The 22,214-nt window shown below is 35.5% G+C and overlaps 5 protein-coding genes, 1 long non-coding RNA gene and 1 pseudogene across 6 annotated transcripts; 2 read left to right on the top strand and 5 right to left on the bottom strand.

Moving 5' to 3' along the window:
* Nucleotides 1-311: 311 nt before the first annotated feature.
* On the bottom strand, nucleotides 312-2,163 carry LOC113508109 (uncharacterized proline-rich protein-like; the record flags this gene model as incomplete). The annotated part of the gene is made up of 5 exons (XM_026891082.1): nucleotides 2,024-2,163; nucleotides 1,633-1,777; nucleotides 1,349-1,459; nucleotides 910-1,037; nucleotides 312-480 (listed from the first exon to the last, which is right to left on the bottom strand). Coding segments are annotated over exons 1-5 (693 nt in total), but the record flags the coding sequence as incomplete, so codon positions are not given.
* A 2,896-nt stretch (nucleotides 2,164-5,059) lies between these two features.
* LOC113508104 (methylated-DNA--protein-cysteine methyltransferase, inducible) lies at nucleotides 5,060-6,184 on the bottom strand. Its single transcript, XM_026891078.1, has 2 exons — nucleotides 5,654-6,184; nucleotides 5,060-5,465 (listed from the first exon to the last, which is right to left on the bottom strand). The coding sequence occupies exons 1-2, from the start codon at nucleotides 5,957-5,959 to the stop codon at nucleotides 5,223-5,225; spliced, it is 549 nt and encodes a 182-aa protein (XP_026746879.1). The 5' UTR covers nucleotides 5,960-6,184; the 3' UTR covers nucleotides 5,060-5,222.
* Nucleotides 6,185-6,448: 264 nt separating this feature from the next.
* On the bottom strand, nucleotides 6,449-8,177 carry LOC113508103 (prostaglandin reductase 1-like). The gene is made up of 7 exons (XM_026891077.1): nucleotides 7,977-8,177; nucleotides 7,800-7,902; nucleotides 7,540-7,722; nucleotides 7,255-7,373; nucleotides 6,979-7,133; nucleotides 6,794-6,899; nucleotides 6,449-6,723 (listed from the first exon to the last, which is right to left on the bottom strand). Exons 1-7 carry the CDS (start codon nucleotides 8,143-8,145, stop codon nucleotides 6,491-6,493), a joined length of 1,068 nt encoding a protein of 355 aa, XP_026746878.1. The 5' UTR covers nucleotides 8,146-8,177; the 3' UTR covers nucleotides 6,449-6,490.
* An 811-nt stretch (nucleotides 8,178-8,988) lies between these two features.
* On the bottom strand, nucleotides 8,989-12,842 carry LOC113508105 (anaphase-promoting complex subunit 5-like). The gene is made up of 11 exons (XM_026891079.1): nucleotides 12,621-12,842; nucleotides 12,256-12,332; nucleotides 11,836-12,043; nucleotides 11,595-11,728; nucleotides 11,414-11,520; nucleotides 11,045-11,204; nucleotides 10,778-10,962; nucleotides 10,382-10,661; nucleotides 10,043-10,193; nucleotides 9,685-9,873; nucleotides 8,989-9,314 (listed from the first exon to the last, which is right to left on the bottom strand). The coding sequence occupies exons 1-11, from the start codon at nucleotides 12,748-12,750 to the stop codon at nucleotides 8,989-8,991; spliced, it is 1,947 nt and encodes a 648-aa protein (XP_026746880.1). The 5' UTR covers nucleotides 12,751-12,842.
* Nucleotides 12,843-13,050: 208 nt separating this feature from the next.
* On the top strand, nucleotides 13,051-15,438 carry LOC113508102 (annotated as a pseudogene).
* A 1,274-nt stretch (nucleotides 15,439-16,712) lies between these two features.
* On the bottom strand, nucleotides 16,713-17,525 carry LOC113508108. Its single transcript, XR_003401982.1, has 3 exons — nucleotides 17,448-17,525; nucleotides 17,162-17,363; nucleotides 16,713-16,875 (listed from the first exon to the last, which is right to left on the bottom strand). It is a non-coding gene; the product is annotated as an uncharacterized LOC113508108 (long non-coding RNA).
* Nucleotides 17,526-18,020: 495 nt separating this feature from the next.
* On the top strand, nucleotides 18,021-21,660 carry LOC113508106 (2',5'-phosphodiesterase 12-like). Its single transcript, XM_026891081.1, has 8 exons — nucleotides 18,021-18,833; nucleotides 19,214-19,337; nucleotides 19,457-19,596; nucleotides 19,792-19,954; nucleotides 20,034-20,322; nucleotides 20,739-20,859; nucleotides 21,140-21,291; nucleotides 21,417-21,660. Exons 1-8 carry the CDS (start codon nucleotides 18,167-18,169, stop codon nucleotides 21,522-21,524), a joined length of 1,764 nt encoding a protein of 587 aa, XP_026746882.1. The 5' UTR covers nucleotides 18,021-18,166; the 3' UTR covers nucleotides 21,525-21,660.
* Nucleotides 21,661-22,214: the final 554 nt, after the last annotated feature.

The raw sequence follows: 22,214 nt of genomic DNA, 5'->3' as shown, positions 1-22,214 counted from the left end.
CTTTGAAGGTCGCGCACAGACCGTCCGAGGTAAATAGGTTCTTGTACTCTTTTGAATCGTCCTATTTGTAAACATTACATTGTTAGACTCGTAAAATATTGAACAGGTTTACGCAAAATTATTATTGATTTGTATTTATTTATGTTTTAATGTTGCTGCTCAACCCTAAAGGTAGTAAATAACCTTGTAAATACATATGGATTGGTCTTTATCATGACTTGAGAAGGTCATTCCAAATACCATGTATTGCATGTAGTTCTAAAAATGATATGGAAGTATATGGTTATGATCAGTGAGGAGTGTGTACGTACAGCGTGGTCGCGCTCGTGCTTGAGCTGCGCCGCGTTGTGGTCGCGCGCCGCGGCCATGCGCGTGTGGTCGTGGCCGGCGTACAGGTCCGCGCCCGCGCCCGCGCCCAGCGCCATCTCCTCGCGGAAGCTGCTCTGCGACGACTTGAAGCGCTTCACCGGGTGCTCCAGCCTACACGATACACACTTATTATTACTCTGTTCAATAAAATCATATAGCTTCTATACAGCCATAAAAACTAATAAATAACTGTCACCAAATATTAAACACAATACAACAAAAGCTTCAATGTTGTTGATGCGCAAATCGGTGGATTATGTAGCGAGTGAAAAGATTCACATCAAATAAATATTATAATGATATGTCCGTGTATAACTCGCAGATTTGATTAAAAAAAACGTTACAGAAATCCACACCATAAAAAAAGAATTAAAAAATAATGTATTTACATATTTTTTGCACAAAACTATTAAATTGCGATTGCAATTTACTTTACTCGAAATCTTTCTTAAAAAGCAGAATATGTGTCACTCAAACGCGACAAAATGTCGTTTATAAATAATGTAATGTCACAGTAGGTAGTGGAGGCAGTGTAGTTACCATGCGTAGACGGTGGTATAGTCGTAGAGCATGTGCAGCGAGTGCTCGTCCTCCAGCGGGTCCAGGCGCGGCGCGGCGGCGGGCAACACCGGCCGCCGGGACACCTCGCAGCCCAGCGGGGAGTCGCCCTGGGGACATGACGGCTTATTATATTGATACATGTCATATTTACCTCATCTTAACATACTATGGTAGTAGGTTGACGATTTTATATTTTATTCATTCAAAAATCCCAGTTCGATTTTAAAAGTCTGGTGAATGGAAAATAAACAAATTGTAGAAGAAAACCAGGAAAAAATGTTGTCTTAATACCGTTAAAAAAATATGTAGTGTTTAACCCTTTCTAATATACATTTTATCATATAAATAATCAGTATGTAGAAAAGGCTAAATTAAAAAAAAAGGGTAATTGTTCTGTCATGTTGAGTGTGCTGTTTACCTGGGTGTAGGTTTTGGGCGGCGGCAGCGACGGCGGCGCAGGAGTTGGCGGCGCTAGCGGGTCCGGCGTCGGCGCTGGCGTATGCAGCGTGGTGGGGACCACGCCCGCCGTCTATAACGGATATATGGTATTAGAATGCGGCTTTCAGAGCAAGAAGAGAGTGATGTATTTATAAGGAGGTAGGTAATAGCACTTTAAATCAGATTAGCTGTCTATTTTTTTTTGAATATTTAGTGATTGGTGGTTTGACAACCTTTAACCAGTAGTGAGTGAGTGGCACGTACCTGGCTGGGCGTGGGCTGGTGGTGCGGCGAGGCGGGCGGCGCGGAGGGCGGCGCGGAGCCGGGCGCCGGGGGCGAGGCGCCGCCGCAGCTGCCGGGCGAGCACGCGGCGCCGCCCGCGCCCGCGCACAGCGGGCCCGCGCCCGCTCTGCACAACACACACACGTTACTCACGACGCACCAACGGGGGCGGTACGGTACCCACCTAACGTGTACTCAGCCTTCACATGATAACTGCCTTTCAAACTCACTCGGATTACAATAAGGCTACGTTCAGATAACAAGGACTCAACGCGCGTTTTAATAAAGCACACGTCGAATGCTGCACTAGCGCTCGGCTGTTGTCAGAGCACCACAACGCGCGCTTTGTGATCATTGGTTACAGTCTATGTACCCGAGCAGCTGAAGCGCGCGCTTTCGCGAATTGTTGAGTTCATCTAGTCCGTTTCTAAGTCCATCTTCGACGGATGTTGAACTCGAAACTAAAACAGAGCAGCCGCGACGACGCGCGTTTAACACGCACCATGTGAACATTATACAAAATTGAACGCGCGTTGAATCCGCGATCTGAACGTACCAAAAATTTTGTATCTCGCAAATCTATGCAACCCACTTCAAGGTTACCCTAAACATTAAAAACAATGTCAATGAAAACAGTATATCATCTGAAAGCTAAGTAACACCATTCAAATTTCCTTCCCGTTTCCATCAATTATGAATACCCATGGTACCCCGTGAATGATCATCCCATGTACTCGACTCAGACGTGACGGACGAGTTAGAACCTCAGATGAAAGGTAGATGTTATTATATGTACCGCAGTTTAATGCTAATGTGTCACCGCTTGTTATTGTTAAGCTTCATCCACATGAAGAACATGAAACAATGCGTAACTAACAAACGTCGCGGATATTTCTGATAAAAAGCGGATATTATCAATTTGTTTACTTTCCAAATGATAATGAAGCTTAAAATCACAGCACAAATGTGTTCACATAAAGAATGATTCGAAAGTGATTCAATTGTTATGTATTATCAAAACTGAGGTGATTGATAACATACAAGCAGTGACAGTGTTTAGCAGATATAAATGTGTGAAGGGGAACGAAACAACGTCTTAGTACTTAAGAGACGCCGCTCAGATATCTTCTCGATGATATAGGAAGGTGATTCGGTGACAAAACAACATGATATTGTCCCCAACTAGTTGTAACTTCCATAATGATAACAGTTGACAACATTATCAATACAGTTTTATAAACTTAATCTATCCTTATTACATAACTTAATTAGTAGATAAATGTTATTAATGAATTGTAGCTTCCTGTAATTGTTATAAGGTTGTCAAAAGTAATACAACATTTTTATATTAGGCACACATATGATTATCCTATATAAAGGCACAAAACATGCAATTTGTATGAGCATATCAGCATTCTCTAAACATATTCATGCACTATATATATCTACGATATAATAATATAAATGATAACTGGAGGCATCAAAACATGCGTTATTTAAGCAGCATTGCATTATTTGTGACTCGATATCCTGTAGAACATGTTTGTTATGTAGATGTGTTATTGTATATTGCACAGTGTAGTAGAAGTTACAAATTAGGAAAACAGTTGTAACCTTTACAAAGAATACGATTTCGTTGTGTGGAATTAGTGAATTAGATCAAGTATTAAGAACGTGTCTAGTCTGTATCACAGGTAACTTTTGTCGGATAACATTAGAAGTAGGTTTCCCGTGATGCATGTATGGTGTAGCGTGGTGTGGCGTGGTGTAGCGTGGTGGGGTGTGGTACTCACGCGGGGTGGCGGGCGCGGCTGGGCGCGGCGCGCGGCGTGCGGCGGTGGAAGGGCGGCGGGCGGGGCGCGCGGCGCCGCCGCCACCTGCACACACAACGCTACCGTCGGCACGCGCCACGCGACCTACTCCTGCCTAGCGAGGACCCGAGCTTAGTAATGAGAAAAGGCTTTATCGGGGTTGCAAGTTCGATCACCAAACATTTTCGCCTTAATGTGTTTTTGAATTGGCGTAGGTACCACCCTTTATTTTTTTTTTCGAAATAGCGTTGGTCGCAATTACGTCATTCGATAAAGCGGTTTTCGACTTAATGTACTTTTGAACTGGCGTCTAACTCTAAATATTTTTCGAAATAGCGTGCGTCGCAATAACGTCATTCGAATCTTCATATCACTCCCATTATTAATACATAAGCCATTTCGAGGTGTCTTTTTGAGAACTCGCTTTTTCGAAGGACCCTTGCACAGGCATGAATAGCTTATTGACAGTTAAAGCAATTAAGAATTATTCTGTTTTCTGTTACCAGACGACAATCTACGAACGGCAATGGTGAATTTTCGGACGTTGTTACAAGAGCGACCTATTTATTTCAACATGGCTAACTTCTTTACTCTTAATTATTCACTTCTCATGTCTGTAGCTTCCATAGTTGTTACTTACACCATAATTTTACTGCAAAATGTGAAATAAACATATTTTCAAATACCGAAATTAATATTGCTGCTTGTCATTTTGTGATCTACCCCCTCCAGTTATAAAAAAAAACGAGCTACGTGTGGTATTCCGAAATACCGCTTGCCGAAAGGACGATTTTCCGAAAACACTACTCCGACGGTTAGTTGAACGAAAAAATTATTGACCGATGAAACGTTTCGCCGAAAATATTATTTATCGACGCTTGGTAGTCCGAATGAATCCTTCGCCGATGTAACGGTTCACCGAAAACACTCTTCAACGACGATTGGTTAAACGAACGAAACTTTCGCCGATAGCATTCAGTTTACGCTAGCTACTATATTTTATAATTATGTGAAATGCAGCTGAACAATACTTGTAATAATGTATTTTTAACATGTCTTCTACAAGACCTAAGGGTGTTGTCAAGGTGAAAAAAAACTATCCATTTGGCAAAAGAATTCCCCTACAACGAGTGCTATCGGCGAAAGTTTCGTTCGTTTAACCAATCGTCGTTGAAGAGTGTTTTCGGTGAACCGTTACATCGGCGAAGGATTCATTCGGACTACCAAGCGTCGATAAATAATATTTTCGGCGAAACGTTTCATCGGTCAATAATTTTTTCGTTAAACTAACCGTCGGAGTAGAGTGTTTTCGGGAAATCGTCCTTTCGGCAAGCGGTATTTCGGAATACCATACGTAGCTCAAAAAAAACAATAGTGTATGAGTTATTTTATATTTTTTTGGAAAATACGTAAAAAATATTATTATAATATCCTGCATGAGATAGATTCATAATTATTGTATACAGCCATATTAATCAGGATAACCTACTTAAGTAACTTATCTGGCGACCCTGTCAACATGATTATGGGTGAGTTTTTTTCCGAAAGAAGGTGTTTATGATAAAAATGTATCACCAAACTCAAATAACTACAAAATATTTTGTTCACAAACCTTAATACTTTGGTTGTTAGTTTAATAGGTTATCATAACTGTGAAAAATATAGTCAATAAACTGAGATTAGTCAGTAACTTATTTAATAATCTTAATAGTTTAACTTAATTAAGCTTACAACATAGTCAATCTACTTTTACATTGCAGTCTACATAGAACCTTTCTTCTCAAGTTCAATAAGTTTATCTTTTCGGTCCACCCCACTGTTATATCCTCCTTTAGATCCTGATGCAACTAATCGGTGACATGGAACAACTATAAGTAATGCATTTGCTCCACACGCTGCACCTACTGCTCTAGAGTGGCTGGCTGAGCGACCCAAATCCTTGGCTAAGTCACCATATGATTGGGTACTACCATATGGTAGGTCCATAAGCTTTTTCCATACTTCCTGCAATTAGACAGGTTGAAATAAGTTTTATTACATTACAAAAGCCACCCAATAAACTTCTACATCTTTTAGCATGTTCAAGTGGCAACCTGTTTAATTATGCAACTATTATGAGCCAGACTGATTACAAAAAAGGCTGATTAACTAGAATTCTGAGTACAACTGAATTTAAAAAAAAAACAACTTACCTTTTGGAAATCAGAGCCAAATGTTTTTATTGGAATTGTGAACTTTTTTAGTTTGCCTTCAAAATATGCCGAGAGTTCCTTTTCAAAAGTCTGCAGCACTTCATTTTTCTTTAAAATATACTTACAAGATAGTTCTTTGGCTACAACATCAAAACACTTTTCAAAGTTTTTGGAATCTTCAAATGTAGCGATATACAAATAGTTTTCATCCGCAGCCGCAATCACTGTTCCCACAGGAGACTCAAATGTGTTAACATAGACTGTATTCGGATTCTTATCGAACTTGGAAATAAGTTTCGACAGCATTTTCGAATATATTTGCTTCAATTTTTAAGTTAGCACACTATATATTTCTCAAGTTTTGAATTATATAATGTATGTAATGGGTAAATTATATATTAATATTTATTATGACTTTTTCAATGTTTTAAAGCAATTAAAACTATCATTCAACTTAGAATACACCGAACGAAGTTTTGCATTTCGATTTTCGCTCTATTATTTAACTTGTCACCTAGCAGTGACAGAGAAACTACCTACTTGAAACGGTCAAAGGTACACAGATAAAGTAAAAGAGATAATTCCGTTCAATAGTTCCTTTATACTGTTGGGTACTTTTAAGTTTGAAGTAAATTTACTATATAGGCCTGTGGTTTGAGGATTTTAGAAAGACTACAGTTACTGTGCTATAATTTTCTTTTTGAACATATTTTTAAGTACATTTACAATACTTATTTTACAGTTTTAACGCCTGTTGTAAGAAAACAATGTCAAACAAATAAATAAAAGACCGTATTTCACGAATAATACTTTATAATATAGGAACAAAAGTACCAATCATTTTACTTTGACTACAGCTTTACCAGTATTTTCACCTCTTAGCATACCGACGAGAGCATCAACCATATTTTCAAAACCATGGTATACTTTTTCTTGATACTTTAACTTTCCTTCCCGTAACCAGTTCAGATTAGCGTTGATACCTTCATCCCAACGATCAGTCCAGCGATTGACTAAGAAACCTTCTACTTTCAATTCTTTAAATACAATAGCTGGCTGCAGTATCGAAACTAGAACAAAAAAAGTTAATTTTTCCAGCATATTCTTAGATATTTACATTGAAATTATTATATAATTTACCTTTTGGCACGTTGACATCATTATACGATGAAATAGAACCACAAACAGCTACTCTTCCATATTTGTTCATGTAATTCATTATAGTTGAGCTGATTTCACCACCGACCTGTAAAGTGTCGTCAGAACTACATATGTAGGTTTTAACTTAACATCGAAGAAGTGATAGACTTCCAAAGTTAACTTACGTTGTCAAAGTAACAATCAACCTTTTTGGGACAACCCTCTTTAAGTGCAGCTCGAATATTCACAGTTTTGTAGTTAAAAGCACGATCGAAACCAAGCTCTTTCTCTAAATATTGACATTTATCATCGGTTCCAGCAAAACCGACAACACGGCAACCTGTAACACCAAAAGAGCCACTATTCAGCTCTTTACGTATTTCGGAACTGCCCATAGAATACCACTTTAATTTGTATTTCACTGGCAATAATAGCTTTCTGACCATTGTAACAACGCTTACCTAACGATTTTCCTATTTGTCCGACGTGTGAACCAACGGCCCCAGCAGCACCCGTGATTACAATGGTTTCTCCAGGTTTTGGCTGGCATATTTCTTTCAGGCCAAAATAAGCAGTGTTACTGAAATAAAATTCATAGTTAGACCAAGGCATTCTGCTGTATAATGACATAACTTCTGTAAAAATAACATAAATTACTTAATACGCTATGTTGAAAACGATAATGATTGCGTCATATTCTGTTAAGAACAATATACATCAAAATCAAAATTAGCTATTATCCTTACCCGGGCATGCCAAGGACTCCTAAAGCTAGAGAAACCGGATACGAACCAAGATCTGGTAGAAGTGTAATAGGCAACATACCAGTCTGGTTCCCATCTGGGTTTACAATCGTATGTGTACGCCATCCAAATGACCCAGTCACATATTTTCCCACGTCGTATTTTTTATTGCGACTCGCTATGATTCTGAAATAAGATGAAGAACATAACGTTGTTGAATGAGTTAAACATACAACTATTTTAAAACTAAATGTTATCCTAACTTCGCTACTTGTCCTCCGATCATATCAGCTGGTAACTTGTAACCGATCATGTAAGCTCTCATGTACGGATCAACACTCAAATATTCAGCTTCGGCCAATATTTCTGAAAGTGAAAAATGTAATGAAAATGAAATATAATAAGAGTCGTAGTCATAAAACAAATAAGATAATTATTACCTCCTTCTTTTAACTCCGGAAGCTCCTCTTTTACGATCTGAAAATCTGTTCGTTTTGGTTCCCCTTGAAAGTATTTAGTTAAAACATATTTTTGAGCTTGAACCTTATTCCCAACTCCGGAGTACATACGTTTAGCTAAACTAAACGGATAAATTAATTTGGAGTTCATCGTTTTTATTTAATACCACTTCGATAAAATTTCTGAAATGAAAATTATCAAATAAATTATCTTTTTATGTGCATTTGAGTAGAGGGAAAATGGGCCAGAAAATTTGGATGAACCTTATGAGACCACTTCATTTCCCTTAAGAATCGGCCAGGTTAATCTGAACATATCCAACAACGTAAAATATCAAAAGTTTCGTTCATTCAACTGATCAGTGATCATTTTTTGATTTTCAAACTGTCAACTAAGGAAATACTCGTGATGGATCGAAGTACAATTAATTAGCGGATAGTGGCAGTGAGCAATTTTATGTAAAAAAAATAGAGAATCAAATCAACATTAAGGAGGAAATTTTGTTTCGGTGAAAAATATAATCTACACCTTGTCTACAACAAATTGCACAGAATAAAAATAGTAAATCGACTAAAATCAAATCGATTTCATCACTCACGCCTGAAATGAAAGCAAGCATTGTGTAAAGTAACCTTTATAAGATGAATGAAAATGAAGTATAAATAAATACAAAATGGCCTACGTTTTGTTTGGATTTGAGATATTTGTATTGTCGTCTTCTCGTTACGATAAAGGGGTTTAATTCAGGGACTGAAAGCGGTTCCGGTTAAAGGTTAAGATACTTTAAAAATATACCGGTACCGGTTTAAAATAAAGGTTGAGCAATACCGGTACCTTTATAAAATAAAGTTGGACTAAATTGTTATTTAACCATTACACATTTTCGGTACCGAAAAGCATGCGAGACGGAGCGTGGCGCACTTGCGTGTTTCGAGTAGGTACATTGAGTGTAGGTACTGTATTCTTTTACTTGTATCCTAAGGACTTATTTCATTAAACAGCTAGCAAGCAAGCTGTAAGAAATATTTTCATATCTTTAGCTAGCCACAGTGCCTCATTAAGCACTCTTATGTTAGTTGATTGAATATTACTGTAGGAATGTTGGACTTGTGACATGAGTATCATTGCTTTGACTCTTAGTGATACGAAATGGAGGCTATCATCTTCTGTTTTACAGTAATCGAGGATATCATATAGGGAATCCAGAGCCTCGCTCGCATCTCCTTTCAGGTAATACATTTCGGCTTTTAGAAGCTGACTTTCCCATCTATCAGAAGATGCCAGCTGACGTATGCTTTGGTCTGCCTCCTCCCATTTTCCTGAAATCGGTAAAAAGATGTTCAATTCAATAAACCAATAGCAGTCATGGCAAAATGCTCATAAAATAAAATCTATACAGTAGATACACACTTATTTATACTAGCACAATCTTGACTTCGATGGATACATTTACATCCTTCGCAGGACGGAACTAAGACAATAAATCTTACGAGCTTGAAATAAAGGCACTTTTTTTTCACAAACCATATACACGGAAAACCGAATCCTGAGTTACGTTAACTGTCAGTGCATTATACAGTATGCCAAGTTATAACTGCAATAATAGTCGCGTGAATTTTGCGTGTTGTTATTAGGCACACGTATTCATGGTGTATATTATATTATAATATGGTAGTGTGTAGCTGGTACCTGCCCGCAGCGCGGAGTGGGCGTGGTAGCGGGTGGCGACCTGGTGCGCGCGCGGGCAGCGCAGGTGCGAGGCGAGCGCGTGCGCCAGCGCGGGGGCGCCGCGCCACGCCGCGCACGCCGCCGCGCCCGCGCCGCCCGTCGCGCTCGCCTCCGTCGCGTGCCACACGCTGCCGCTGCCCACCGTGCACTCTGAACAACACACAAACTCCTTAAATCTTAGCTTAACAATAGTGTTCTTTAAAGAAATAATTACCTCGGAAAAAAAACACAGATTTTTTTTTAATCTGTAGTGAATTTGTCTTTGTGGATTAAGTTGTTAATAATTAGAAATTAGTCTATTTATTATACACAGACATACTGGTATTGAGGTCGAGCAGTAATTGACAAGCTATTGATGCCATTTCAGTCTTTCCATACAAGGCCCATAACGCAGCCGTATTCGCCAGCCCAGCCATTGTCAAATCAGTCATCGAATGTAGATAGTTTATAGAATCACCCCGCATAATGACCTGTGAAGCAAAAAGAAAAGCGACTATTGAATATTTATCTGTAAAAATAATGTCTAAATGTTCTGACCAATGAATTTGATTATGTTTTATTTTGACTTGTATTTAACACTTCTTTCACGTATCGTTACAAAGTGGCTTCTCAGTCTAGAAATTAACACTGCATGAATTCGATGACCTCTCGTTTTTACCTGAAAGATGTAGGCTGGCTTAGCGCCATTAGCGGCAGCATGCTGCGCCAGCAGTTGCGCGGCAGCGGCCGTGTGTCGCGGATGCGAGGGCGTGGCGGCGGGCGGCACTGTGGGCGCGGCGGGCGGCGGGCTGCTGCGCGGGGCTCGCGTCAGTAGCGCCGCGCGCCGAGCTCGCCCGCCCGCCAGCGCACCCCACGTCGCAGCACCTACAAGGCACGCGTAATCTGCCGCCTCTTGCGCACGCGCTAAGGCTTCTCGAACCGCTTCCATTGCCACAGATCTAGACCATTTTCATAATATTACTAACTTGTAAGATGTAAAGACTAATGAAATGTTTTCCTAATTTTCACTTAATATTAATTCTTGCTCACAAACTTTGCATTATGTTGTACTGACCTGTGACCGAAATGCGTATGCATAGCAGCCCTGTTCAATGCAGCGTAGCGGAAATTTTTGTTCCTGTCGGTACCAGTATTATTTCCAGAAGAATTGAATATTGTGCGATCAAAGTAATTATAAAGAGAGTCCTGAGCACCACTGAATTCTTTTGTTCGAATACAGTTTAGGAAGCTGAGAAAATGCTGAAAAATATAAGTATATATTTCAATTAAATGCACCATAAGAATAAAGGATACAATTAATAGTTTTTAGAATTTTGCTTACAATATCAGGATATTCAGGTATATCATTCATAATTTGTATAATTGTTTTCTGTAGCTGTCTTGGTGGCATGGCTTTCTTTTCATTGATTTGTAACAGATTGGCTTGTTGAGCTGTAAATAATTCAGCTTGTTTTCTTGACCATTGGCATTCTTCAAAACTGCTAAAAACAAGACACAAGCTCCAATCAAGAAGTATGTTTGAATAATTATGAATTTAATCTAGAAATTTATCCTACTTATTGGTTCATCTTTTATTTTATTATTTTAATTATGTTTAGAATATGCTATACTTTCATTAAAATATTAATCATAGAGGTTTTGTTTTAAAATTTCTTACTATTGAAGTTACAATGTTTAGCTATGTACTTACTTATCCCTATCAATAATGTTCATTTTCATTGAGAGCTCAAGTGGTTTTGATTCCTCTGGTATAACTGGTGATGTAGAATTTCCTTGTTGTTCCATATTATTCAATTTCTGTGGATATAAGAAACAATAAATATAAAAATTAGCATTGCCCTATTGTATTTTTTTTTATGTAAATATCTTACCTCTTTACTCAAAGATCTCATCATAAGGCCTGGTCTTCCTCTTTGGTAATACAAACAGAATGACTTATACAAAGACACAACTTGTACAAAAGTTAACTTATCCAAATGTAGCAAAATTCTTCTTAAGTATAGACCTGAAATGATAAATTAAAATACTGTTTTAGAACTTATTTCCAAGTATTACTAGTATTTTTTTTTTGTTTTAATTGAAATATAATTATAGTGATAAAAAATTAATTACCTAATACACTGTACCTAGCCATTATACAAGGATTAGACTCAATCATTAGCTTGTCTATTGTAGAAGTCACACAATCTGTCAGAGCACTGACTCCATTAACATATATGTTTTGCAGGCGTACACAAAAGTTTTGGAGATGGACACTCAACAGATTGTAGCGGCCATCAGTGAGAAGTGCTTCCAGTTCTTTAAACTCCATATCTGGACACTAAGGAAAATACTTTTTTATGGATATTATAAATATAAACTAAATACTATGTATATAAATAATTGTTTGTCTGCAAATGTTTTAACATTCTCATGTAAGTATTGAATGTTTAAATTGTTGTAATTTTTTACGAGAAATAAAGATATTTTAACTAATAAATAACACTATTATTAATAATTAACATTATTAAAATTGGTAGATATTGTATTTACCTGAATAAGTTTTAATGCCAGCATACAGAAATCTTTCCTATATTTAGGAGCAACAGTGCAATCTATCATCCTGTTTGCTGTAAATGAAATACAAGACACTTATTTTGATAATAGAAATACTTACATTGATTTTTTTAATGCTTTACTTTCTGTTGTCTCATTGACTTTAAAATCTTATTTAGACCACAAACTGACGCAGATGCGATGGCGGTTGATGGAGAATATTTTTGTCCCAAATGTTTGAATCAAGGATGTGAGAGAAATGGTTTCAAAGTACCCTTGTAAAACTACTGAATGTAGTTGATCTAGCCTATAAAGATGTCGTTTATAACTTATATTTGTTAAATTATGTAAACACACCATACCTTCTATTTTAAGTAGACCATATTCTCGTATAAACGCAACCACTGCTATTTTATGAGGAGTTATATTTTCAATATTACCCTTTACGATCATTAATTTCATAATGTCTAAACTATCACTGCCTAAATCCATTATAATATTATTTATAGCAATAAAAACACAAAACACTATCGAATATCGATTCGAAACCGTGACAGTTGACAAGCTGCATGTAATACAGCTGTGAGCTGAGGTAATTTAGTGTTACTATAATTGAATTATGGTAGCACTCAAAAGGTCTCAATTGCTTTAAAAAATACATAAAAGTAAGAAATATTCAGTTAAAATATAACTCCATAACTCCAGTATTTATAACTCTCTTTCCGTTTAACTTTAAAAAAATATATACCAGTTACTGTTCGGTAGCAGTGGTAACCCTAACTGGTTACCAAAAATATTTATCTTTGGTCGTTCGCCTCGACATGTTCTGGACAATGCAAGTTGTTGTGAAAACAATTTTATTTCGTGGTTTTTATTAAGTAATCGCGCTTTTTGCGAAAATGAAGAAACAAAGTTGTAATCGTTTATAATTTGTGATGGGATATATTTACAGTTTTAAGTTATTATTTTTGTTTGTTTAATTGTTTTACAAGAGGTAGCCATAATAATGGATAGAGCAGAGGTTGCGTTTGCTATTTTATTGTTATATTTTGTTGTAACAATTGAAACTTCACGTGTTACTGTTTATCAAGGAGATACATTACCTCATCATGGTCGCTGTGAGCCGATTACCATTCAGTTTTGTCAACAAATAAGATATAATCAAACAATCTTTCCTAATTTACTGAATCACGCAAAACAAGAAGACGCTGGTCCAGAAGTTCACCAGTTTACTCCCCTGATTAAAGTGAACTGTTCACCGGATTTAAAATTCTTTTTGTGTTCAGTATACGCACCAGTTTGCACAATACTAGATACAGCTATTCCTCCATGCCGTCATTTATGTGAGTCGGCTAGACAAAATTGTGACGAGCTCATGATTAACTTTGGATTTCATTGGCCTGAACACTTGGAGTGCTCGAAGTTCCCCGTGGCAACTGATGAAAATGTGATATGCGTCGGTGATAATAATATTACTCATGAATCTCGAAAACATACTGAAACTAAACTTCCCAAGGTGGATTTCAAGAATACTAATGAAAGAGACCCAACAAAGCTTCATGGAGCAAAAGATTACGGATTTGTTTGTCCTGTTCAATTTAAGGTTCCTAAGAACTTAGACTTGGAGTACTCACTTAAAGTTGGAGATAAGGTTGAACATGACTGTGGTGCTCCTTGTAGTGGTATGTTTTTCAGTTTAGATGAAAAGAATTTTGCAAGATTATGGATTGGTATCTGGGCGACATTGTGTACCGTCAGTTGCCTGTTCACAGTATTAACATTTCTCATAGATACAGACAGGTTTAGGTATCCAGAGAGACCAATTATTTTTCTATCAGTGTGTTACCTCATGGTGGCTGCGGCATATGTTATGGGTTGGAGCGCTGGAGACAGTGTTAGCTGCCAGGGACCATTCCCCTCAACAATCAGTGGGGCAAGATTACCTAACATATCAGTTATAACACAAGGAACAAAGCATGAACCATGCACAATACTTTTTATGGTTGTGTATTTCTTCAGCATGGCCTCAAGCATTTGGTGGGTCATATTAACCCTAACATGGTTTTTGGCGGCTGGTCTTAAATGGGGACATGAAGCCATTGAAGCAAATTCCCAATATTTTCACTTAGCTGCCTGGGCTGTGCCTGCTATCAAAACAATATCAATACTGGCCATGGGAAAAGTGGATGGTAAGTTTTAACTATAGCCAATCCTACTGATAAAAATGTAAAAACTGTGTTCTTATACCATGTTGCATACAGAAGTACAAAATTAAATTTGTAAAAATCCTTACATAAGCAACTTTAAGACTTTTTTTACCTATTTTATTAAACTTTTTGTATTTATTGTATTTACATTGTATTTTATAAACACATTTGTATTTCTGAGCAGCATCAACTCTTTCTTGTAAAAACTACATAGTCTTACAATTAATTAACTAGAACTATTAATAAGTTATGAAATTAAAGTAAGTCCCAGGCTACTAGTAAGACAAACTCATAAAGTCCCAATAAATCACCAATTTCTTCCATTAAAAGTTTATTAAAACTTTCAACTTCAAACTGAAAATATTCTCTATTTGAAATTATGTAAACTATAATATGTTTTTGTTTCATTTCAGGTGATGTTCTCTCTGGTGTCTGTTATGTTGGACTGTGGGATGCAGAAGCACTTCGAGGATTCGTCTTAGCACCACTATGTGTCTACCTAGTTCTTGGAACCATATTCCTACTGGCAGGCTTTGTTTCATTGTTCCGTATAAGGACTGTTATGAAACATGATGGAACTAAAACAGATAAATTAGAGAACTGATGATAAGAATTGGTGTGTTTGGAGTTTTATACACAGTGCCTGCTTTAATAGTGATAGCCTGTCTCTTCTATGAACAAGCTAGTTTTGATGATTGGATGGTGACTTGGCATCGCGATATGTGTTCTACACCTCTTTACTCAATCCCATGTCCTTTCACACGCCGAGAAACAGATCGACCGAAATTTGAAATGTTTATGATAAAATATTTAATGACCATGATAGTTGGTATAACTTCCAGCTTTTGGATTTGGTCTGGTAAAACTTTAGTGTCTTGGCGTCAATTTTTCGACAAAATTAAAGGGCGCAGGGTTGAAGCATATGTGTGAATTGCTTTAAATGTTGTCTCATTTGCAGCTTTTATCGTGTCATTTCCCGCCGTTAATGAGATTTAACCATTAGGGCTGCTAGCAGCTAAACAGCAGCTCCAAACTCATATAGAGTATTCATGACTCCAATCAATATTATTGAAATTCAAAATAAGGCTGACATTGTACATATATTTTTCTCATTTTATAATTAATGTGTCTTAAGTATAAGATTATTTTCTATTTTTTTGTAATTATTTTAAGAAATAGGATATCAATCAAATTAAAATCAATGTATTTATAATTTGTTTTATTTCAAGTATTAAATCAGAATAATATTAATATGTGGTAAATTTATTTGCATACCTTGATGAAAGTTTTCGTTCCTTGTTTTATAGAAAAAAATATCTTGAAAATACTTTTTTCTGCACAGTCACTAGCACGCAGGTATTAAAATATACAATACTTTGATGTCAGGGCTATGTTATTGTTAAGAGTAGAACCAGGTACTTTCTAGAGTAAAAGATTGTTTCTAAAGACATCAAAATTCTAAGTTTATACAACATTTTGCTGCAAAAATACAATTTAAAAAAGGAACTATTTGCTGTAGATATGTGTTATAATGTTCCTAGTAAAATATATTTGCGGGGTTTGTTAGTTACCTCATTTAAATAAGGTATTTGACTAAATATATCTAGTTTAGTTCATTGGGTATGTTGAAACATATAACGTCACTTGTCGCTAAATAGAGTAAACTAACGTCAGATTGAACTTTACCATATTTTATTTTTGATACTAATAATTTAAATAAATATGAATCTGATAGGTAGGTACACTTTTTTGATCTACCTGCCAAACTTAATTGATTCTTTTTTTCAAATACTCAATTAATTACATCAATGGGTGTAATCATAGGTCAACATTACACTGATGCTATTACCGGTTTTAGTTTAATTCAGTGTAAAGGTATCTGGTACTCAGGTCTAACATCTAGGTCAGCTATTAGGTAAAATTCCTCATTATGACATATTCACTCTGTCTGAATGAACTGTGCATCATCATCCTTTAATAGCCCACATAAGCCCTTCACATCCAACTGTGTATAAGAACTTAATATGTTTATTGTAGCAGTGTAATATCATAATGAATGTGTAACTTTTAATAGCTTGACTTTTTAAAGTTGCTGTTAGAAAGTTAAAATGGGAAAATTTTACTAGATATTTGTTTTTTCAAAGTTTCCATAGCTTCTAGTATTTCAATAAAAAGTCAGTTTATAATGTATAGAACTTATTTACTGCAGAATAAGATTAAATACATAATTTAATAAAAAAACATATCTTAACACCAACTCCATATCATTCACATAGTACTTTCACTCATACTCATAACAGACAATATTAAATATGGTTCTGTTTACGCTCTTGTGTATTTTCCCCAGATGTGAAGCATGAACACTGATGCAATGAAGAGTAGAGACATGACTAAAACTGGAACAGGTCCTCTGAAACAAAAACAATACTTATCAATAAATATAGTATTGATTTTATAACATTTAGAAGAGAATACTTAACACAAAGTAAGAAATAGTGAATTTGATAAAACATTATCTAAGAGATTATTTAAAATAATTACTAAACATCATGTTTATATTATGTCAACACAACAGTCTTTTCTTGCATGGCATATGTTAGGTGCACCTTCATATGAAAAAAGAGAATCCACTATAGATATTATCATCTATGTAACTAAAACTGTGTGAGAGGGAGTGTAGTATAAATATAACTTACACTTTGACGCTGGAGAATCATCAGTATAGAAACGCCACATTCCACCTGATCCAGCGCCAGTGCTGCGATTCCTCGCAGCAGTAGTGGTTGTTGTGGACTTTCGCTGACGAACTGTGCTGCCGCTGGATGATCTTGGTGCGGTAGTCGCCTTGCTTGGTGAACGACCACCAGATCCTACATTCGTGGAGCTTGGAGAAGGAGGCTGAAATTGGAAAAGTAAATTTAGTCAATGCAAATAATTAAAAAACTAAACACAACACTATGAGTTAATAATTATTACACTTACCATATTTGATTATGTTTTCTTTGATTAACAACCACCAACTAAAAGCAGTGATTATGAATTGCTTTATAATTCAACAGCACAAATTATAAAGTGGAGCAAGTCGAACGAGATGTGAACCGTGTTGGCAACTATCGTGCAACGCGAACAATCGCCTTGACACGTTGTCAAACAATGTTACCAGTATTTTTTCATTTCATCGCAACAAGGAACAAATGAAAGTCGATAATAAAAAAACCTTAAATATTTATTGTTTAACATACATTTGACTGGAATTTTATTTTATACATAAAGTCGCAAAATATAACTGCTTATGACTTATTTTATTGGTAGCCAAGTGACGGCTTTGTTCAATTTTTTATAAAAACATTTGTGGACTTTTTTATAAATTAGAAAACAAACATTATCTTTTAAATAAAACTTTTGTGATTTGATTTATGCGGAACGAAATAAATCCAGGCATAGGTAATTTCGAGATTTTATCTCAATTTGTTTGTTTTTTCAATCATCAGCCTGTACGTAGGTTTTCATTATCTGTATTAATTTTAATATGTATTATCTTCGTTGGTCACACGTGACACGACTGACGACCTGTCATTACTTGTCAATAAATACTAAAAGGTTATATTTTCATTAATCTCTCTACGGTTTGGGAGAGTTTTAATATTTTACTGAATATGCTCTAAATCTGTGATAAGTAGTTAAAAGTATATGTAGTGGTTATGTTATTCCGATTTTATCACTTAACCACCCGTTTTTATTCTTCCGTTATATCAAAATCAAAATTCAACAACATGAACAAGTGCTATTTTAGATACATCAAACAGGAAGATAAGGTCGATATTTCCTTCTTATTAGACATTAAAGGTTCCGTTAGGCAATTTAACTTTAGTAGAAAGCCTACAGAAAGTTTGCAAGTTTTACTAACCCGCATAAAAACTAACATCCAAAAAGCTATGAGCAAAGGAAATAAAAAGAAAAAGTCGGCAAGTGAGGAGAATGAAGATATTAATATTGAATTCTATGATTCTAATAATGGTATTATTAATGAAAACAGCACTTGTAATGAGTTATTTTCGATAACTGGGCCAGTCACATTAAAAATGTGTGATAACCTCTATGAGGTTATATTCAATTCACCATGGGTTGTAAGTATGAACTTACCTCAAAGCATTTTAGCTGGCTTTCCAGTATATCCTGAAAATTTAGAACTACAATATGCTGTACATGAAAAATGTAAATTTACCTGGTACAAAGGTTCAGTACTAAATGATTTTGGAAATGAATTTAACGATAGACACATCAAATGGGGTTTGGCTGGCAACACCTTTATATATACACCACCTGCACAAGATATTGGCTTGAAATTGAAATTAGAATGTCTACCAGGCAAGTATAATAGTTAACTTGTCTGCACCGTAGATGAGTAAATCTGTCATTGATGAAATATCAATTTGGCCTATACAAATAAAAATGCTATATGTCTGAGTAAACCTAAAATCAAACAGTAGAATAGAACAAAATCAATGAATCACTGTAATTTGTCTTATAATTTCCGCATGAAAAAAGAGAAGACAATCATCTCAGACGATAATGTTTTTTTTTTAAATAGGCTCTATTTAAAAAAAAAACATTACTTGCTGGGAAGGGGCCAACCTCTTTTTCTTCCAAAGTTTTCTGTTGTGCATGATTTCACAACACAAACATCATTTGACAAAACCATCGTCAGATAGTACAATGTATGTTGAAAACTTTAATCCTTGTTTTAGGAAATGGTACAACATTTGGTCCTGCAGTTGAGGCAATATCTAAGAATGTGATTGAAGCTGGTCCTGGAAACTGTCCATTTGAAACAAGACATCAATTCACAAGAGATAAATTAAAAAATAAAAGGTATGACAGAAACTTAATACTCTGTATAAATCTAGCAAATAATAATTTGAAATAATGATTTCTTTAGCCCTGTTTTGGAAGTAAATTAATCAATTTTTACTGTTGTTGTTTGTTTACAGCTTTAGATGTGTTACATACAACATATTGGCCAATTTGTACTGTGATTCTGATTACACCAGAACAGTGCTACACCCCTACTGCCCTCCTTATGCTTTACACATTGATTACAGAAAACAACTTATATTAAAAGAATTACTAGGTAAGATATACTTTTTTCTATGACTAATATCATAGATAATTCCTATTTCCTAATACAACAGATTTTTAAATAATTTGAAAGTACTGTACTCTCTGATTGTTTATGAAAATGCAATTTCATTTAACACCTTAGTATTTACATCTTATTTCCTTAGATAAATTATTTAACTTAAACTTTTTTCAATATATATTTCAGGATATAACAGCGACATTATATGTCTCCAAGAAGTGGATTGTAGGTTATTCAACCACTTTTTGCAGCCAATTTTGGCATCTGAAGGTCTCAGCAGTTCATTTTACAAGAAAGGAAAAGAAGTTGCTGAAGGTCTAGCTTGTTTCTACAGGAAAGACAGATTTAAGTATGCACAACCCTTTTTATCACATCCTATGTGTACCCTGCTAACCTTTCTAATATCTTTTACACTAATTTCATTTTAGATGCGCTGGGGAAGAAAAAATTGTCCTTTCCGAAGCTGTACAAACTGAATCATGCCTCCAACCTATTTGGGAAAAAATTAAGAACAATACACCCCTTATTACGAGACTGTTAGATAGATCAACTGTAGCTAGTGCTACATATCTAGAGTCCATTGACAACGTAAATGAGGTTTTAATAGTAGGAAACACACATTTGTATTTTCATCCTGATGCAGACCACATAAGGCTTATTCAAGGAGGTATAGTGATCTATTGGTTGATGGATATTCGAAAAAAACTTGCTTCAAAGGTAAGGGATATTACAGCGCTAGTTATTGGTTGATATGTAACATGAGATAATAGGGATGAAGAATGGGCAAAAAAATAAAAAGCTTCTGTCTGCCGTGTGGCACAAGCCGGTGACAGAAGCTTTTCTCGTCTGTCTAGACAATTAAAAAACATTCACATATTTTTGTCTATAAATGAAAATTGAAAAATCAACATAGAGATTCCCTGGAAACTGAACAATTTATGTTTGTAGGACAAAAAAAAATAGTAATCATTACTATCTAATATCATAAAGTTGGTAATTAAAAAAGAAAGTTGTCTTCATGCTCGTTGTATTGTGTGATCACATAGTACTGCCAAAGATATTAAAAAGAAATCATACCGAAATGTAAAAATCTATTACCTAATAATATGCATTAAGCAAATTTTTAATTTCAGTATCCAAAGAAAAGGATAAGCGTCATATTATGTGGTGACTTTAACAGTGTTCCTTCTTGTGGCATCTATCAACTATATACAACTGGTAAATCACCAAGCGATTTGCCTGACTGGAAATCCAGTAAGTAAATATATTTATAATTTGACATATTATATATATTTTATATCTAGCCTACTGTGTCCCAGTTCTGGGAAAAGGCCTCCCCCAAATGCTTCCAAAACTCCGTTCTGTGACACTTTGATCCAGCCCGCGCAAATTTTAGTCTTAATTTTTAAACAACTTGATTTTTCATGACCTATGTTTTTTGACCCATCATGTTAAAAACCACATACCTACATGATCTGTGCATTCAATAAGTTGGAAAGCTGAAAATACGTCGTCGTTTAATTTTTTCCTACAGATATAAACGAAGCTGTGTTTGATCTGAGTTTGCAACAAAACATTTCACTGGGCAGTGCATGTGGAACACCTCCTTACACAAACTTCACTGCCGAATTTGCAGATTGCTTAGATTACATATACTATGACAAGTCTAACTTAGAAGTTGAGCAGGTAATTATTGAACAGAGTATTCAATTATTTGTTCATGTTGGGTAAAAATAAAACAACCTCATAATACAATAGGTATAATAGGCATTTCAATATCCTTTCATAAATTCTTATTATCTTAATTACAGGTTGTCCCACTTCCAAGTGTCGAAGAATTAAAATTACATACAGCTTTGCCGAGTGTTGTATTTCCCTCAGACCATGTAGCCTTGGTCTCAGATTTACGATATAAGTAGCAATTTATTGTATAAAAAAACAACAATAGTTTTAATACTTTTACTTATTGTTAGAGAGCTTTCTTCATATTTTGTTATTATAGTACACTTACAATATTTAATATAATTTAAAATGTTACATAAAACATTGTTTATATTTGTCGCTTTTTTTCTTTTTCCTGATGTCTTTTAAACTGCACTCTATAGCTATTGTTTACTATAATGATTTAGTTCATTGATTTATACTAAGAGATAAAATTTCGATATGAAGATTTTCGCGTGAATCATCACCTTTTTACTTAGTTGTTGAGTTAACGTGACATATTAATTAATTTTTTTGACTCGTGTTACAGATATATGTTTGGAATTTTTCAGTATTGACATTCTTAAGACAAAAATAATCTTCACTATATTAAGGGACATACTGTAAAGAAGTTACTGATTTGTGTTGAAAAAAAATATATTTTATTTTAATATATCTTACCTATATATCTTTTTTTCTGTCACGGGATCACTTCATGTGCAGAGACTCGGTCGTTTTTAAAGACGTGCACGGGGACACAGGTCCAACATGGCAACATGTAAAGGCCTTGTTGAGAACTTTAATCTAAAATGATGGGGTATCAACCAGGGGCAATCCACCCCTGCTGTATTAAAGAACAAACATGGGCGGCCCAAGGCAGCTATAAACTATTGCAAATTGTATTGTGT

This window comes from Trichoplusia ni, unplaced genomic scaffold, assembly GCF_003590095.1.
Source record: "Trichoplusia ni isolate ovarian cell line Hi5 unplaced genomic scaffold, tn1 tig00003823, whole genome shotgun sequence".
NCBI classification, from domain to species: Eukaryota; Metazoa; Arthropoda; class Insecta; order Lepidoptera; family Noctuidae; genus Trichoplusia; species Trichoplusia ni.
This window is presented reverse-complemented; position numbering and strand designations above follow the sequence as displayed.

What these genes read in the sequence shown, in the direction of transcription:
- LOC113508104 (XM_026891078.1), bottom strand. Translation starts at nt 5,959, where the DNA reads ATGCTGTCGAAACTTATTTCCAAGTTCGATAAGAATCCGAATACAGTC. An exon ending in TTGGCTCTGATTTCCAAAAG is followed by an intron (nt 5,466 to 5,653) that starts GTAAGTTGTTTT and finishes GTCTAATTGCAG; the next exon opens with GAAGTATGGAAAAAGCTTAT.
- LOC113508106 (XM_026891081.1), top strand. Translation starts at nt 18,167, where the DNA reads ATGTTATTCCGATTTTATCACTTAACCACCCGTTTTTATTCTTCCGTT. An exon ending in TACAGGAAAGACAGATTTAA is followed by an intron (nt 19,955 to 20,033) that starts GTATGCACAACC and finishes ATTTCATTTTAG; the next exon opens with ATGCGCTGGGGAAGAAAAAA. An exon ending in GAAAAAAACTTGCTTCAAAG is followed by an intron (nt 20,323 to 20,738) that starts GTAAGGGATATT and finishes TTTTAATTTCAG; the next exon opens with TATCCAAAGAAAAGGATAAG.
- LOC113508105 (XM_026891079.1), bottom strand. Translation starts at nt 12,750, where the DNA reads ATGGATTTAGGCAGTGATAGTTTAGACATTATGAAATTAATGATCGTA. An exon ending in TGGTCTACTTAAAATAGAAG is followed by an intron (nt 12,333 to 12,620) that starts GTATGGTGTGTT and finishes TTTCATTTACAG; the next exon opens with CAAACAGGATGATAGATTGC. An exon ending in AACATTATTGATAGGGATAA is followed by an intron (nt 11,205 to 11,413) that starts GTAAGTACATAG and finishes TCTTGTTTTTAG; the next exon opens with CAGTTTTGAAGAATGCCAAT.
- LOC113508103 (XM_026891077.1), bottom strand. Translation starts at nt 8,145, where the DNA reads ATGAACTCCAAATTAATTTATCCGTTTAGTTTAGCTAAACGTATGTAC. An exon ending in ATCGGAGGACAAGTAGCGAA is followed by an intron (nt 7,723 to 7,799) that starts GTTAGGATAACA and finishes ATCTTATTTCAG; the next exon opens with AATCATAGCGAGTCGCAATA. An exon ending in GGAGTCCTTGGCATGCCCGG is followed by an intron (nt 7,374 to 7,539) that starts GTAAGGATAATA and finishes ATTTTATTTCAG; the next exon opens with TAACACTGCTTATTTTGGCC.